At 41.0% G+C, this 18,429-nt stretch overlaps 2 protein-coding genes across 10 annotated transcripts in view; one reads left to right on the plus strand and one right to left on the minus strand.

Moving 5' to 3' along the window:
- MPPE1 (metallophosphoesterase 1) overlaps positions 1–18,429 on the plus strand; it is a 38,766-nt gene that overhangs the window by 17,926 nt on the left and 2,411 nt on the right. For 3 of the 5 annotated variants that reach the window (XM_040549976.1, XM_040549978.1, XM_040549977.1), the window contains 8 exons: positions 3,068–3,452; positions 4,284–4,392; positions 4,712–4,815; positions 6,687–6,767; positions 8,615–8,723; positions 9,651–9,722; positions 9,834–9,956; positions 10,726–10,866. In XM_040549976.1, coding sequence (XP_040405910.1) covers positions 3,178–3,452; positions 4,284–4,392; positions 4,712–4,815; positions 6,687–6,767; positions 8,615–8,723; positions 9,651–9,722; positions 9,834–9,956; positions 10,726–10,866 — 1,014 coding nt within the window. In that variant the 5' untranslated portion in view covers positions 3,068–3,177. Of the gene's footprint in view, positions 1–28; positions 408–3,067; positions 3,453–4,283; positions 4,393–4,711; positions 4,816–6,686; positions 6,768–8,614; positions 8,724–9,650; positions 9,723–9,833; positions 9,957–10,725; positions 10,867–12,293; positions 16,077–18,429 lie in introns of those variants that run through there. The other 2 variants (XM_040549980.1, XM_040549979.1) reach the window with 2 other exon arrangements.
- Positions 10,339–18,429, minus strand: part of GNAL (G protein subunit alpha L) — a 197,419-nt gene continuing 189,328 nt past the window's right edge. For all 5 annotated transcript variants that reach the window (XM_040549970.1, XM_040549975.1, XM_040549973.1 and 2 more), the window contains one exon: positions 10,339–16,076. In XM_040549970.1, coding sequence (XP_040405904.1) covers positions 15,930–16,076 — 147 coding nt within the window. In that variant the 3' untranslated portion in view covers positions 10,339–15,929. The remainder of the gene's footprint in view (positions 16,077–18,429) is intronic.

Genomic DNA, 18,429 nt, shown 5'->3' on the forward strand with positions numbered 1-18,429 from the left:
CAAGAAATGGGGAGAAATTGTTCAATCTTGTCTGATCGCTTAGATCCTTAAGCCCTGGCAACAAAACATGTTCTAGTCAAATCTTAAAAATCAGCCGTGCTAGGAGGAGGAGTAGCAAGAGATCTATCCTACAGCAGCGACGTGTTGAACCACAGCTCCATCTTGCAGCGTGTGTGCAGTCTGACAGCGTTATTTCTGACCTTTCCATCACGTGCGAGAGGACAGCTTTCTTCCGTGTGGCTCTCCAGTTCTGGTGTACCCGTATGTGAGGCTCAGATAGCTGGTGCACGCGCTCAGTTTTGGTTAAACTGCTCTGACTTTGGGGCGCAGAGGTGTGCAGCCACTGACCTGAGCAGACACTCGGGGCAGGAAGCGAGCAGCCATCAGCTCAAAGGTGGCAGAGCGAGGTAGGCTGGAGAGTGAAACAGCCGGTGCAGATGGGTGTTTCTGTCAGCCGGTAGTAGGGGTTGTCTTTCAGCTCATTCTGCCTCGCAGACTTTGTGATTTATTTTTCCTGTAGCTGGAAACGTAGGGTGCAGATGGGAGACCTCTGACATCTTCCCCATCTGTGGCATGGCTCCCACATAGTAACAGCTAGCAGCAGAAATGCTGTGATGGTGAATGTGTACAAAAACAGGATCTCTGCGTGTTTTTTGATTAGCTCTTTTCTACTAACTGCATTTGTTTAATTATTATTTGCATTTTATGAGATCATTAGATTTCTGGGGACATTATTTTTTTTCTCTGGTCTGTAACAGTGGCTTTTTGCTGCAGCTCTGTAGCTGTTTGGGCAGCTTCTGAAGAAATCTGATGTGTTAAGAATCACATAACAAAAATCTACTAGAGAATGCATTAGCACCAATAGCAAAACAACAGGTTTTATTTGTTTTAAGTTTTGTGTGGGCTGTGAATACAGAGACATAGGGTTTTTGGTTTTAGTAACTTACTAGCAATTCAGTACTATTTTTCTTAGGAGAGAAGACTGTTTAGGATTACCAAAATCTGCTACCAAATTCTGGGGTAGGTACAGTTTGTTCAGGATTTGGCTGTATGAATTTGTGTGCTTACAGTTAAGAACTTACATGTCTTCAGTGCTTGTTGCTCTATCTATTGAACAGACATTTTTCCTTTAGTCTTGCTTAGTTGTGAGATATACAAACAAGATCTCATTGATTTTTATTGCCAGTTAAGATATGGATGAGATTTATATTAAACAAGTTAATCAGCCTTTATTTGTAGTTCCTCTGTGTCATGAAATTGTGATGTCTGGCCAGTAGCCTTCTCATGTAAAACTAAGTTTAGATAGAACTGAATTACATGCAATTATCTATTAGTCATGCTAATGTTAAATAATGCACATTGGAAACGTTACATGATGAAGATGAATGGTTCTTTGTCTCGAACAAGTACTTTGTAGTGTTGAAGCTCATGTTTGAGAATAGGTGGCTGTTATCAAATAGAGGTTTTGGTTGGGGAAAAATAAGTTAATCTGTTTTTGATTTCTGTGAGACATCAATCAAATGGGCTAGGACACAGGGCAGTAAAACAATCTGAGTTTTGTTCCTGTGTTCAGCATGTGACTGTGACCAAGGTTTCAAAACAGAACCACACAAAATTAATGGATCTTTAATTTTATCTCAGTGTTCCTGATACTTAGGGTCTGAATATTCAAATGTACTGAGTGGTCACGGTTCTCATCAGGTTTATTCAACACAAATTAACATCGGCTGCTAATCACTGTCTGCCTGCAATAACTGCTAATATCCAGGACCTTAGTACAGGGGGAGGGCTACAAGACTTTTTGTGGATTTTTCTGAAAGTTTGTTTGTGAGCCTGTGAAGTAACACCTAATAGCTCTGCTAGAGTCCCTGTTACTGTGTTACATGGTTGACCTTCAAAAAGTGGGTCTGCCAGAGCTGCAATACTCTTCAGATTGAAACCCGGAGAGGTTGCATGTGGAACCGGAGTGATTTCGCTTAAAGTAAGGCTGGTATCCCTGTCCTCCCATTTGGGATACTTGTTTCTTGTAGGCATTGACACAGAAAATGTATTTGTGTGAGTGACTTCAGAAGCAGAACTGTGAAAGTGGGGGTATTTCCTCCTTAACCCAGAAATAATGAGTTTCTCTTCAACGTCTGTGAACAAGTGGAACAATCCATGAGCCCTGTTACAGCTGTGGTTTATCGGAGTGAAGGCATTTGTTTTGGATTAGCCTTTAAAATGGCATAAAATAAAATTACAGTTTTAAAAGGGGTAAGTTCCCTCTTTGGGCCACAAACTATCCAGGGTGGAAGAAGTCAGGAATGACAGTCTAGTTACCAACCTCGAAAGGCTTGTTTTCCCACATTGATCCTCAGCTGTAGCACCGTTTCTTTGTCCGAGCCTCCATCATTTCTCTTTGCTAGAAATGAAGCAGTGTTAGTGAAGTCATCCTATGTTCTTGGAAAGCTCCAGTCAACTTGTTTTGGGACAGCAAATTGCTTGGGGTTCCTGGAGATTCTTAGAAGGAACTGTATAAAGGTGGCAATTGCACTGGTTGGGCAGTGTTATGTGACTTGTGGCAGTGCAGTGGCCAGGATGGTAAGGAATTCCTTTCTATCCTCACACCACCACCTCTCCCTCTTTTTTTTTTTTCTCTTTTGTTCAAGCTGAGCTTTATCTTTACCTATCTTTGATCCCTATTCTCAGTATTTTCGCTGTATGTTGTAAAAAAGCATCATGCAGTGAGATTCTGGCTAGCTTTAAACTAGTTGCCTTGGCCCTGGTAGGAGAGAACGCTGGTCTAGGCTCAGCAGCTCGGCCTTCTGTGTGGGTTGAACAAATGTACCTGAAAGAGAAGACCAAATTTGCAATTTCAGTCAAATATATATATATTCTCTTCAGGAAAATACCTGAAGGTGTTTTCCAACCTAGATGATTCTGTGTATGTGTATAGGTATGTGCATGCATACTTTTATTACACCAAAGCTTTCATTCTGATGAGAAACCAGCACCATCAGCCTTGCATGGTAGCTTTTCACAGGGACTGTTGGCTTTATGAATATTTTATTTTTTATTTTCTCCACAGGGATTTTGTACTGATGTGAAGCCCCACTTGGTCCTCTGACAAGACCCTATTGTTTTCACCTTGGAGAGGAGAACTTAGCCACTGGGAAAGACTCTTATGCTGGTACTGCAATGCTGACTTCTAGATTGATCACTGTGAAGAATCTTCCTTCGAGGAAGAGGATCTGTTTCCTGCTGAAACTTGTGTGCTTTGTCAGCTCCGTGTTAATATTTTGTGAATTTTTAATTTATTATGTGGTAATTTTTCAATGTCGATGGCCAGAAGTGAAAGGTGGAGCTCACACAGGTAACACAGACACTTCAGCTTCAGTCCTGAAGGCCATAATTTTAGCTGACACTCACCTGCTTGGTGAAATCAAAGGACATTGGCTGGATAAACTACGAAGGTAGTAATTTAATTTTTTGAATCTCTATCCTGTTTTTAGAGTTTTAATAGTAACTAATGGGACAGATGTTTAAAACCAATGTTGCTGTTGTCTTAAGAAATACGCGTACTGCTTCTGAGTGCCTGTCTGTACCTGGACTAGGTAATAAATGCATTAACGAATGGGACTTAGGCGGTGCAGTCTTCATTGTTCAGGTGGATGTAGGTACCTGAATGTTTTAGATAGGTCAGATAGTCTTTTCCAGTGCATAATTATTTTTTACAGTGCCTTAAAAATGAGCCAGATAACTTTGATGTCCCCACAAGTTAACACCTTCAACTGCAGAGGTAAGGAAGCCAGTAGAAATTTATTTCTGTAGTAGAAGAATGGGCAGCAAAATTGTACTTAAAAACAAAGGTAACCCAATCCTATGCCTACTGCACAAAGCCATGTTGTTTTTTTGTCTAAAAAAATGCTGGAAGAAAGTACCGATTCTAACATTATATGAACCTTGTAAACTTTTGCTGAAGAAACAAATGCATAGTAAAATACATTAAATAATTCACTGTTCTAATAAATTGTTATTTAATGGAATTGTAGTGAATAAAAATAAACAAACTGGTATTACTTCTTGCATGACTCAATTCTGATTGTATTGCGGTGGAATTACCCACCAGGTAAGATGCACCTACGGCACTTAAACCTGATTTCTAAGTATCTAATTTGAATTTCATAGTAGCATTCTCAGTGTGTAGGAGCCATCTTCACATTCCTGTCAGGCTATGTTCGTGTATTCAGACTTGAGGATCTAGAAGTTATGCAGTGATGACTGGGTATGTATTCTCTCTTTAGGGAATGGCAAATGGAGAGATCTTTCCAAACTGCCTTGTGGTTACTGCAGCCAGATATTGTTTTTATTCTGGGAGATGTCTTTGATGAAGGAAAATGGAGCTCACCTCAGGTATGACATGAACAGCTCTCTTATTTCAGAAAATGAGGATTGCTTGAAGGAAATGGATGGCAGAAGGAAGCAGACTAGGTATGCAAGGCTTTTTTTCATGTTACTACAGTTGTTCTACTGATAGAGTTTCTAGTGTTTTAGATAGTAGTTGGGATGTTGTGTTTCTCCTTCATTTTTGGTGGTATCTGGACACTTTTCCCTTTATACAAAACTTGGAACATGTGAGCATCTCACTGAGTGTGTACTTCTGTGTTGTACGTTAGCAATTCCCTTCAATATTGTGGAACAGCATTAATTTCTTCATTTTTTTTTCATGCAGGCATGGGCAGATGATGTCAGGAGATTTCGGAAAATGTTTAAGTATCCAGCTTCTACTGAACTGGTGGTTATCGTTGGAAATCATGACATTGGATTTCATTATGAGTAAGTCCCTTCAGTGAAAGGAATACCCAAGTGCCAAGAATGAAATGTCAGTGTGTGTACAGTAACTGTTTGAGTGACTTTTCGTGTGTTTATACAGAATGGTTTTGATCATAACCAAATGAGATGGGATTGTAATTTACAGCAATCTTAAAAGGTATTAATCCAGCACACAACATGTGCAAGACAACCAGTCAGCACGGGTTCATGAAAGGCAAGTCCTGCCTGACCAACCTCATCTCCTATGACCGGGTGACCCACCTGGTGGATGAGGGAAAGGCTGTTGACGTAGTCTACCTAGACTTCAGCAATGCCTTTGACACAGTCTCCCACAGCTTCTCATCCAGGAGAAGCTGGCAGCCCATGGCTTGGACAGGCGCAGTCTTTGCTGGGTTACAAACTGGCTGGATGGCCGGGCCCAGAGAGTGGTGGTGAACAGAGTGAAATCCAGCTGGTGACCGGTCACCAGTGGTGTTCCCCAGGGGTCAGTGTTGGGGCCCATCCTCTTTAATATCTTATTGATGATTTGGATGAGGGAATTGAGTGCACCCTCAGTGAGTTTGCAGACGACACCAAGTTGGGGAGAAATGTCAGTCTGCCGGAGGGTAGGAAGGCCCTGCAGAAGGACCTGGACAGGATGGGTTGATGGGCAGAGGCCAGTGGGATGAGGTTCAACATGGCTCAGTGCCGGGTCCTGCACTTTGGCCACGACAACCCCATGCAATGCTACAGGGTTGGGGCTGAGTGCCTGGAAAGCTGTGCAGAGGAAAAGGATCTGGGGATGTTGGTTGATGCTCACCTGAACATGAGCTGGCAGTGTGCCCAGGTGGCCAAGAAGGCCAACGGCATCCTGGCTTGTATCAGGAATAGTGCAGCCAGCAGGAGCAGGGAGGTGATCGTCCCCCTGTACTCTGCTCTGGTGAGGCCGCACCTCGAGTGCTGTGTTCAGCTTTGGGCCCCTCACTACAAGGACATTGAGGCCCTGGAGCGTGTCCAGAGCAGGGCTACGGAGCTGGTGAAGGGCCTGGAGCACAAGTCCTGTGAGGAATGGCTGAGGGCACTGGGGTTGTTCAGTCTGGAGAAGAGGAGGATCAGGGGAGGCCTTATTGCTCTCTACAACTACCTGAAAGAAAGGTATGGGGAGCTGGGGGTCGGCCTCTTCTCACAGGTGTCTAGTGATGGGACTAGGGGGAATGGCCTCAAGTTGCACCAGGGGAGGTTCAGGTTGGAAATGAGGAGACATTTCTTCTCAGAAAGAGCAGTCAGGCATTGGAACGGGTTGCCCAGGGAGGTGGTGGAGTCACTGTCCCTGGGGGTGTTCAAGGAAAGGTTGGACGTGATGCTTGGGGACATGGTTTAGTGGGTGACAGTGGTAGTAGGGGGATGGTTGGACCAGGTGATCTTGGAGGTCTTTTACAACCGTAATGACTCTGTGATTCTGTGATCTACACACAACACACCACAGGAATACATTTTAGAACAGGTTTCAGGCTACTTTTGTGCATCTTGAAGCATATGTAAAGTTGTTCAGGGCTAGTTTTTCTGCATGGGCAAAGTCTTGAAGCTGCTTTTCCTTGTTTTGGGCTTCATTGTCTGCAAAGTGCTTAGTCTAAGCACATTCCCTTTCCCATTTCCTCACTGTGGAAGAGTTTAAGTGTGCTTGCTCTGCTGTGCTTCGGTAGGATGTCTGCTTACACTGTTGTGACTAGGGCAGAATTTCAGAGCATCCCTATGATTTTGCTGAATGAATACGTGATCTAAATAATGGAGCTGTAAGCTGCATGAATGGTCTAAAAACTGCAAAGCAACTGTGTCAGATTATTTATTATAATGCCGATTTCTTACCTCAGTTGTGTTTTTGTTCTGTGACACAGAATGACCACGTACAAGGTAAATCGATTTGAAAAAATTTTCAACTTTACTTCAGGAAAGCTAATAACTCGAAAAGGAATAAAGTGAGTATATGCATATACAGGTTTTTTTCAATGTTTAGAGTAGTTATTAGTGGGCTAGGAGACCTAGGTGATGAAGAATGAGAACTAGAAGTGAATTTCTGATGAAATAATATGAGAATATTATTAATATGCTTAAGTTCTGTTATTATTATTATTTTTAATCTAGCTTGTGATATGTTAAACATGAAACACTTTGAATAAACCCATAGTGTGATGTGGAGGAGCAGCTTTTGCTTTAAGCTAGGCCAATTTTCTTCTAAATGGAAAAGTACTGAGGAGTCAGAATGAAATTCTCTGGTTTGCGATTTTACTTCCTTGCAGCTGGTAATGACCCATGGCTGTAAACATAGCAGAAGAGTAGGATTCAGTAAAGAAACACAAACAAACCCCCTCTGTGCTTGCAAGTTAAGAGTTTCATTAATTTTAATAACTTCTTTAGTCTGCAGAACTTAACTCTTGTTTGAGGAACTTGGGAGCACAGCAGTTGCTTGTCCACAGGTTTTCCACAGGGTGGGGCAATGATGCACAGGCTGGTTTTGACTTTGAATAGACCTTGTTGCAGAGCTTGTTCTCATCGTTGTCTCTTTCTGTAGCTGTCTGTGTGCACCCTTTTGCTACTTTTGTATACCATGCAGGAGTCCAATGTGAGAAAACAGTAGTGGGTTTGTGGAAAAGCATTGGCATGATTAGGTTATAATCACTCCTATGAATGTAAGATTAAAAAACTAGAAGGTTACACTGGTTCCCTTAATTAAGCAGACATTTAGAATATACTGAACAGATACAGAAATAGTGCTGTTTCACCCTCTCCCTCCCAAAGATATATGAGCTTCATGAATGCCCAGTATAATGCTATTGTTTATCATGCAGATATGGGGTCCTCTAGAAATGTATTCCGGCTGTTTAAAATAAGTTATGAAGGAATATCTCCATGTCCCCTTCCATAAATCAGCACAGCAGAATTCTTGCTTCCAGCTGCAGATTGCATGTCTAGTATCATATTCATTAACTGAAAAGAGCTGTGTTATTAATGAAATTTTACTGGATAAACTACTTTATAACAAATCTGTGGTATAAAAGCAGATTAGTCTGATGAAAGAGGATTAAAATTTGGGGGGGTGGGAGGTGTTGGCTAGCATCTCTTAAGTGGAGGCAATCAACTCATTCATGTCTGGTAAACATACTGAGTTGAACTGGAAATACAGCTCTTCCTGCAGTTCTGACCGAGGGACTAAGCAGGTACAAATCTTGTTGTAGAAAGTTAAAGTTGGTTTGAAACCTACAAGGAAATCTTTTACAAATATAAACCCATTTTTCTGTGCGAGAAACCACAAAGTGTGAAACTGTGTTCAGGGTAGACAGTCAAATGCAGTGCTATATTGCTTTTCAGTTGTTCGAAAGGAATTGAATGTCTAAAGTGATGTCTCTGATGCCTGAAATGTGAGTGGGGAGAGAAGCAAGTTCTCCTTTCCTTCAGAATTCCCTTTAGTTGGCTTCTAACATTCCACTAAAATACCACGTAAGAATTGATAATAATAATAATAATAATAATAATAATAATAAGGTGTAAGCATGAAGCACAGCATACAGAATATCGTGCAGCCTAATTAATAACTGATTTATAAAGCAGCCTACCAGGTAGAGAAATGGCTACGGTATGGATACTCAGAAGAGGATTTATAACATTGTGGCTTCAGAAGCTGCAATATTCTTTTGTTTTGTTGAGCTGTTTGATTTTGGATCACTTGCATTCTATAAAGTAAGGTTTATCCTACATGTGCACGAACAGCAAATGCTTTCCTGTCCTCACCGCTTCTTCTCCTTGCCCACGCCCTGGTGTTTTCCAGCTTTGTCATAGTGAACAGCGTAGCCATGGAGGGTGATGGCTGCGCTATCTGCCGTACCTCAGAGGCAAAGCTTGTGGCGCTTTCTCACAAACTGAATTGCTCCCAGCAGGTAAGTTTATTAAAGATGTGATTATAGCCAGCAACTTGGCTACTGGAATGGAAATACTGATACTACAGGAATAGTCAAGATACAACGAAGGCTTTCTTCTGAAAAAAAATCTGCTTCCAATTCATGTTGTAACTTGTTAGCAAATCTCTCTTCCTCATTTTCACTTATTGTTTTTACCTAACTGCTCACTGTGTTGCTCTGCACTAATGGTGTTAACTTCCTTGTTAGTGCTGCCAACTAGCAGAGGGTGCAATTTCTTCTGTTCCAAGGAATGGCAGGAGAAGTTCTGTAACCCTGCACTTTCTGTGAGATGCATTGTAATCCATGCATTTATATTTTTGCATGTTGTTCTGTCCTATATCCTTTGAACTAGTTTATTGTAGTTTTCTGATTTTACTGGAGTCCTACCTTGATGGCCTAGTAATGTTTTCGTTGTATTTTTTCGTCAAATCCAGTTGCTTCTCATTTCATTCCTCTTCCCTTTTTCATAGGCAGACTGGACACAAGGTAGGCAGCATGATTTACAGGGTTGGCAGTCAATCAGGAAACCACCTTTCAGTGGAAAAATTGTCAGACACTATCTGCGATCTCTCTCAGGCTGCTCCATTTCTCTTTTGCCTTGCTTGTGGAAAGACTCACAACAGATTCTACTGTTACTTTCCATGTTCAGAAAGAATGTAACTGTATTCACAGCACATACAGAAATTAAAGCATTGCCCATTGACCCACCGTAGTGGCTCTTAAAATTTCATACAGTGGACAGTATTTAAATACTATACTCTGAGCTGTTACTGCTTTTCTCAAAGCATTAAAAAAAAAACAGCAAAAAAAACAACCCCTCAAAACCTAGCTATCGTGTAATTCCCTTCCCCACCCCTTTGGCATACATAGGTGAAGACAATATGTGTGGATTGATTTTATTCACAGAACTGGAATCATTCCAACAAAAGATGCAGTGACGTGGAAAAGCTTCCAGCTTCGGAACCAATCCTTTTACAGGTGTGTTGGAGACGGGGTGAGGCAACTTGTTGGCATGTTTTTAGTGTATTTGTTCCCTTTCTAGAAAGGCTGGACCGTTAACAACTGATCCTTGCTTTGACTGTCTCCCAGCATTACCCTCTCTACCGGAAAAGTGATGCTGAATGCAGTGGAGAAGATTCTGCCCCTCCAGAGGAGAAGAACATCCCATTTAAAGAAAAATATGATGTACTGTCTCAGGAAGCATCACAAAAGGTTTATACATTAGGAGATCGAGTATCAGTGGGTGGGTGGGTGGGAGAGTGGCACGGGTATACAGGTATCTACAGATGAGAACATTTTGGAAAGGATAAATGTTAGATGAAACAAAGTGCCCACAACTGCTCCTGCTTTAATGAGGCCTTTGAGAGGCTGCTTGTTAGAGCCGTTCCCTTGAGGATCATCATGATCGTGGCCTTGATTCTGCAGGTGATAAGTCCCGGTGCTCTTAAGTGTGTTGTGCTGCTCTTATCTCTTAGTTTAATGTTTTGCAACCTATGTAATGTGTAGATTATTGACAAACCCGGTAGAAAGTCCAACGCTTTGAAAGTACTGCTCTTGCTGCAATAGTAACTGAAGAAAATGTAAAGTCAAAGTCTTTCCAGAAAATCTAATGGGCAGTATTTATTTCCTTCTGCATAAATGTCTTTGCTCAAGATTGGCAGTACAAGATTCTCTCTTAGACAAGAAATCAGCATTGCTTTATTAAAAACAAGATTTTTCTATTTGTAATGTCAACAGCATGCTATTGGCTTTGTTTTTCCGATCAGGATGGCCAGAAAAAGTCTGGTACTTGTGATAAGGGCTAAAGGGGAGTGATATTACAATATCAACATATATCTTACTGGAAAACAAAAGTTTACACAAAACACTTGGTAAGATTATTAGAATTCCCGTATATTTATTCTGTCAGAAGAAGAAATGGGTCTTATGCTCAGTTTCTTTTCAGTCATGACTTGCTGTGCTTTACCGTGTTGTTTTCTAGCTGTTATGGTGGTTTCGTCCCCGTTTGATTCTCAGTGGGCACACCCATAGTGCTTGTGAAGTGCTGCATGCGGGGAAAATTCCAGAAATCAGCGTCCCGTCGTTCAGTTGGAGGAATAGAAACAATCCTAGTTTCATCATGGTAAGTTTTAATTTTTTTTTTTTATTTTTGTCAGATAACTTTCATAAATAAATCAACATGGCAGTCAGCTATATTTTAGAACTGATTCTACCTGTAAAAACAAAAAAAAATAATAAAAAAAAAATTGCCTACCCACCCAACCCACTCAGTACACTGCATCCACTTTATAAAGTACATCTGTGGGAGCCACGTGTTCCGTGTGGTACAAAGCAATGCTGTTAAAGATCTAATTAGTATATGGGTACAAGCATCTAACAGTTTCTTGTAAAGAGGGTGCATTGTAAACTATTGACTTGTAAAAATAATCAGTATTGTGCACTGAACAGTAGAAAGACTCATTTTGCTTGGTTGATTTACCAACTACGAAAACAAGACCGCGTCCACCTCAAAGTTTCGCGTGGTGATCATGGTTTTCAAACTCGTGCATTAACCACTTCACACAGTGAAAACGTTGGTCACATGCCAATAGTCTGTCTCCTCGTGTCCAATTCACATCTTATACAGTGTGTTGGTTATGCTCTCGCAGGCAGTTCCAGTGCTCAGTATATCCTTAGAGGTAAAACAATTAGTTCCCCAGTTCAAAAATAAAACAGAACTCCTAGAAACTTGGAGTAAGAAGCAAAACCTACAATCTGCTTAGAGTAGTCTGTGACTTGGGCTGGTGGGGGGAGAATCTTTAATGTATTTTTGCTGCCGTTGAGTTTAGGCTGCTTAATACACAGATAGCCCCAAGCTTTTAAATTCGTTTTATGCAACTGTTAGTATTTCTTGTTGAAAAGTACTTCTGTTTATTCCACATTCCTGAGAGTAGCTGCCTTCAAACCACATACGCTCTCTGCACACGCCAGACAGTGCATCTTCACTGCAAAACAAGAGGTTGGCTAATTAAAGTTGCATCATCTTCACTACTGTTTTAAATCAGCCTCAGACTGTTGTAAACTTTAATTAGAAGTCAAGCCAAAACCCAATGAAGTTCTCTGTTGTTAAAGTTCACGTACACAATTTGGATTAGCCAACGTGTTTTTTGCAGCATGTACTGGGTAGGAGGAGGGTTCGGGGTGAGGAAGGGGCACATTCACAAAACCTAACTTTAGCCTGGGAAGGCTCCTTCCAGGTTGGTTAACAGCAGCTAAAGTTAGGCTTCTCTTGAAGGCAGATCCGATGAGGAGCCCAGCTCTCTGGTTAGATGGAATAGAGGGAAGATTGGCATCTGGGCTAACGTTGGCCTGGTGACTGTTCCAGTTAGTGCCCAGCACCACAAGTATGGGCTCTTCAGCCCCCTGGAGAAGGCACTGGTACTAGGAAACTGGTCCCAACCCTTGCCACCCAACACAGAATTTAGAAATCGGAGATCTGACAGCCATGGTGTTACTCCTGATTTAGAACCTACTGTAACAGCAAAGTGACAGTCTTCATTTCTTTTCCAGGGCAGCATAACACCAACTGACTTCTCCCTCCAAAAATGCTTCCTTCCGTATGAGAGCAGAGTCTTTACTATATACTGTGCAGCAGGTGCTCTGCTTGTAATCCTGATACTAGCTCATTTTCAGCTTCTCACTCCACCATTTTATTTTGCTCAGCATTTAATCAGTAAGCATAAAGCAGTATGAAGAGCCAGACATCTGCATTCAGTCACTGAAATACCAAAGCTGAGAACAGTCAAACATCAGACTATATTCATGCCAGCAAATGACCTAATTTGATTGCTAGTCTGAAGGCAGGTTGCATTTACACATACCATAGAAGTCCTATACAGCTGATATGACTACTACAGGATAAATAATTAACCAAAATGAACGTTTCATGCTGTACAAAAATACTGTATTCTACAATCAAATGAGTCCTTTTCCTGCTATAATTTTTGTATCAAATATGTATATTAAAAGTTTAACTGTACATTATGTAAATCCTATAGCCTCATCACTTATCTGCACTAGTGTCTTACCCTGGTGGAGGCTCAGTCCTGCAAACTGGAAACGTTTCTCTGTTTTATTGCTGCATGGCCCTTCTAATGTCATACGTCTGTTTGTTAGGGTCAGGCAGAAGCTAGATACATCAGCACTGAGAGATGCAGATTTCCGTAACCTTTTTAGGATGTCATATGTAAGGGACTGTAGTTTGGGACAAGAAATCTTCCAGTTCCTGACATACTAAACTGTTAGCTGACTACAATTTGCAGTTATCGTCTACCAGACAACAACAGGAAGAAGCCTCGCAGATCCAGTTTGCTGATACACACCTGAAACCTGCTTAAAAAAAAAAAATTAGGGCGACACCTCAAGCTGCTATTTTTAAAAAGATGTGCTATGATGAGCTTAAAAAAAGAGGGCCCTATTGCATCCCAGAGATCTGTGTGGTGAGGGGCCCTCCAGTTGCCGATCTTCTGCAAGAAGGAAGGTCAAATACAGCTGCAGTAACATTATCCTATGCCTTGGCCCTCAGTCTACAGGCAGCTAGGGATAGGAATGCACATTATTTTAGATTCCTGCAGGGCCGCCAAGTTTTGTTACCTTTATCGTAGAGTCACATTTTGAACTGCACTAGCTCTTTGCTGGGGAGGGGGAGACCGCCAGCTGTGACGCAGCGCGCCGCAGAGCCGGGCCGTGGGTCCCCGCCTGGATGGCAGCACGGAGGATGTAAGGTCTGAGCTCAGCGTCTTTGCGTGCCGTGTCTAAGGGAAGATGCGACAAATCCTGACCGCTTCTCCCCACCCGCCCCAGAAAAAACAGAGGGGCTGCTGCACACCAGGACCTGTTTTCCTTCTGGCATTCCTGCAGTGGCTGGGAGCTCTAACCTTAACTCTTGGGCTAGGGGTGGTTTTTGAAGAAAAGCCTATCCTTTGTTGTTCGGTCTGTTTCTTTGGCATGGGAAGCGAGGGAATCTTTGCATTTGGGGATTTTGTTTGCCAGCTTAGTCCACCCAGCCTTTTGCTTTCTGGGAAATATCTGCCAACTAAATTGAACTTACACGTATTAAAATATACACCTTTCTGAGAAGAGGAGATGCTCGTATTATAGTATCTAAAAGGGGGGTTATTTATCATCAAATAGAAACAAGTACAGAATTTGGCTGTAGTCTGACTTTAAAAGATGACTGATTAAGGTTTCTAACTAGCAACGATGTGTATAGTAAATCATTAATCAAAACCTGCTGATTTATAATGCCAATGCTGGGAATGTGTTAGCTCTTAATCTCTCCCTAAATTTAAAATGAAGAGTGGGAATGGTCCGAAGTGTGGTAAACACTCTATAAAGTAATGTAGTCTAACACTTCTCTAGGTTTCTGTTATTGCAACTGTAATTTTAGACATTTGTACAGGTTATCTTGGACACAGGAAAAGTATATAGTCACAGACATAAAACACCTATGTATAAAATATAAAGCAGTGTTATAGTTACTAAAAAGGACATGCCTTATTGCTACAGCAATTCTTGCTTTTTATATATTGTACTGTACCACAACTTGTTTTGAGAATGTCATTTGCATAAATTATTCAAGTTTGAGAAATATTCACACATTTTGATTCTACAATATTTAAAATAAAACAATTTTCTAATGTGTCTCTTTATTAAAAGAGAAATAAAAATGTCATCTTGTAATTCTCTTAGGCCAGACACAAGGGTTTATACACCTTTTTTCTTCTTTCTCGCTATTTACTTGCACAATGAAAGCCGCTGTTGGTACAAAGATTGAAGAGCTCTATATAATGGTGCTTTACACATTCACAATCGGTCTGTGCAATTGTGAAGTTCTATGAATGACCAAAGAATTACCAAACATATCTTCTAAATATAAAGGAAAAAAAATAAAATCCTTGGTTCCCATTAAAACAACACCAGGTTGCAATTTGGACACTCGAATGAATTCCAATGTTTTAAAGCTGAGACTTCAAAAGAGAAAGGCATGTTTGCTGCAACATCCGGTGACTGTAATACCTTACTTGGAAAGGTAAGTGGTTAATTTGCATAATTTATAATTTTTATACTAAAGAGCATTTTTTTTATATAAACCAGAAAAAAACCCCTAAACTCTACAGATAAAGTTCTTACCTCCAGTCACTGCTGCAGGTAAGGTTGACATCAAGCTGTACAGCGCAATCAAAAACATACTTACATCTTAGCTCATTTTACAGGTACAGCCATAATCAAGGCACAAAGATCTTCTACAAGTATTTTTCTTCAATAAAGTTGTACAAAATAATATTACATTTTACAGTCTGTACAATATAATAAACCAGCAGTAAAACAAAAAAATATATATAGGGAGAGGACTGTTGTCCAAGAATGATCGGAACTCAAAGGATCATTTGTGGACAGCACAAATAACGTAAGTGAGGGTGGTAAATTTTCTGCCTAGATGCAACAGGCTGAAAAGTAGCTGTAATTCAAATGCCTGAGGTGTGCAGAGACACTTAGCTCCAAGACCCCAGAAAAATTGCTTTGTCTTCACTATTCCTCTCATTATCTACTCTACTTCCTGTGCCAGTAACGGCTTAAAAGAGGAGGTCACTTTATCAGTTGACCTGCAACTCAGAAATGCTAAAAACTGTGACAGAGTAATAAATATTGTGGTGCTGCTACATTGTGTGTCTACTTCCTCAACAGTATTTAATAACCTGATACAAAGTGCATTAATCTTTTTTTCACCCATCAAGTACTCTTCAATGTCATGTTAAAAAGGAAACCCACACAGAGGGATAGGTATGACTTTTAGTGTCATCCAGCTAACATACCAGTTTGAACTGACGTTAACCTGCTGGAAAAAATTTAGCAGGTCATGCTCAGTTAAAAAAACAAAACCTAAGGGAACAGAGGTAGCCAAAGGGCTTAGTGGAATGACGAAGAAGTGGCATGTCAAAATAAAGCACAAAAATAGTCCCAAAAAGCATGAAGGAAAAACAACCCAAACTTGCTTCGAATCAGCTTTAAGGTTAAATAATTAAAGTAAACAAAGTGAAGAGACTGACATTTCTATAGTATATTCTTCCACCCTGTGTGGGGTAGTATCAAGAGAAAGAGTAAGGAGCAAAGAATTTAAAACCACAGGTTCCACGGTGATCCCCCTCACAAGAGTTCGTACTGGCGAAGGTGCATTCTTTGAATGATGTCTCGACAGTCGTTGAACACTCTGCGGATATTTTCTGTGTCCACTGCACACGTAAAGTGTGGGTAGCAATAATGCCTGCCGTCTCCACTCGCTGTACTTATCCTCTGTGGAAACAGTGAGAAAAAAATGGTAAGGAGTTGTTCCTCGCAAGTTTCACCTCCCGGTGACCTGGGGACTTACTGGAGACCAGGAAACCTGAGATACTTTACACATTATATAACATTTTAAATAAATAATAATAATAAAAAAAGGACATTGGGATGGTCCAATATGAATCACAAATTTGAAACGGAGGGGAAAAAGTTACAGATCCTATTAGGGGATCAGTAGATCAGTACTTTGTAAGAGCCACCTAGCTAGCTATTACTGTTTGTACGTCATGGCACAGCCAGTTTGTGCTGCGGCACAAATACCACAGCGCTGCATTCTGCCACGTATCTACACCAGGATTTTTTTTTGTGCCATCATGTGGCAAATTTTTGAGCTCTTGAAGACTTGGTATCACTACTGAGACCAGAGCACAGTGGAATTACCTATATGGTGGCTGGGTTCATGTAAAATAGTAAAACAAGCACAAAGCCAGCAAACGTCAGACCACTCAGAATTAAATTTTCACAAGGCTACTGCACAACTCTTTAGGTTGCTGACTTAAGCTCCAATGTTATTTTGTTAAAATGCCCCAGTATGTTAAAAGCGACACTTTTGTTCTGTGCGGCTATAGGATTGAGATATGTAAATCCTAGTCCAGATCCTGAAGACTATATATAGAAATTCATACAAGATGAAGGCCAGTTGTTGGGATAAACCTTTTTGTAAATCTTTTCAGAATTTTAATACAAATTATAATGGCTAAACAACAAAAGGCAATGGTCTTTTCTCTCTGGCTACACTATTTATTTTTGATACGGTGATTTATTTTACATGTGGGATTTAGTTTTTAAGCGTGTCCAGCTGAAGATATGCAAAACTACTGGCATTTAGAAGCACTGTTTTACATAAATAGAGCAGTAAGAAGTTGCAGATATTTGCAGGTAAAATTAGATATTAGGCATTAATTAAACAGAGGGCTTTTAAATACGTATTAAAAAATATTTTCTTCTTACTAAGCTACGCTCAGTATCTAGTTCAAGGATTACCCTCATGAGAAATATTAATTTAATAACCCATGCAACTGATGGGTAAGATGTTCAGACCATATCTGAAGCATGAAGTACATTAAATAATAATGAAATGAAAAGTTTTATGAACTACTTCAATGGTGACAAAATTCTGAAACAATTACAATTTTGACTGTATTTTTCCACCTGCAGGACACAGGCAGGACACAGTCTCCCAGAATTGTTTGGGGAGATCATTGTCTTGTAAGTTTGGAGGAAATCAGACCCTTAGGGCTGGAAAGATGATGGCGTGCATGGAAATTAACAATGATTAGAAACATTAAAAAGTGCAGCAGTGTTTCTGTTTTTGAGGCAACAGCTGCTTTACATCGTTGTTCCCTGCAGATCTATATGAAAGTGATAAAATGCCACTCATACTGCAGTGAGAGAGCAGGTACTATTTTGTGTTTTTTTTTTCCTTGGAGGAAAAAAAGTTGGCCCCAAACTAACGGTCCAGTCTGCCTTCCAACTGCTGCAGCGCTTCTTCCTTCTTAAATTAGAAGCCCTGGCGAGTTCAGCCCTGAGCTGTTGCAGGATCCTCAACTCTTCACTCTGCTCTGAGAGCTACATCTGTTTACGCAGCCTCCAGCTGCTGTTGCTGTGCTTCCCTTGCCCCCTCCAGTGCACTTCCTTCACGCAGCACAGTCTCAGCACGCTGTAACAGGCACGTTAGCATCTCTGCACGGCATGCATACAGCAGTTGTGTACTGTAAGGATGCAAGAGGGTGATCAGACTGAAACCCTTCCGACCTACTGCTCCATCTTCTGTTTCACTAAAATCACTTTTCCTTCCCGGAGTGCCTGCTTATCGTGCACAGCCACAGCATCATTCCACTGAAGTACAGGGCAGTAAGCTGCCCTCAGTGCTCTGGTGATACCTGGCTACATATAAAGCATGTCAAAGAAGACAATTTTTAAGATTTTAGTTGTCTTTGTCCCCTGACAGTTCTCTCATTTTAGGACGTATGAGAGATTTTTCACCCCCACTCAAAACTCAATCTGAAGTTTTACTCAGCACCAGGTCAGAGGGGAAAAATATGCTCTGGGGCAAAGGGAGAACATTTCCTTTCCTAGAACACAAGAGGGAATGCTTAATATCAGTGTCCCTGTACTCCAGGGGTGGGGATGGCAAACAGTTTTCAGTGAGGAGCCAAGCACACTAGTCGAGGAAGCTCAGCCTGTGTATTCGAACAGCTGCTCCTACAATTCCAAAATAAAACTTTTTAAAAACCAGAATGAACCAGGGGAGCCGGGCCAATGTTTTACAGGGTGTTACCTTTATACCGGGGATGTATTAAAA

Source organism: Cygnus olor, chromosome 2, assembly GCF_009769625.2.
Source record: "Cygnus olor isolate bCygOlo1 chromosome 2, bCygOlo1.pri.v2, whole genome shotgun sequence".
Taxonomy (NCBI): domain Eukaryota; kingdom Metazoa; phylum Chordata; class Aves; order Anseriformes; family Anatidae; genus Cygnus; species Cygnus olor.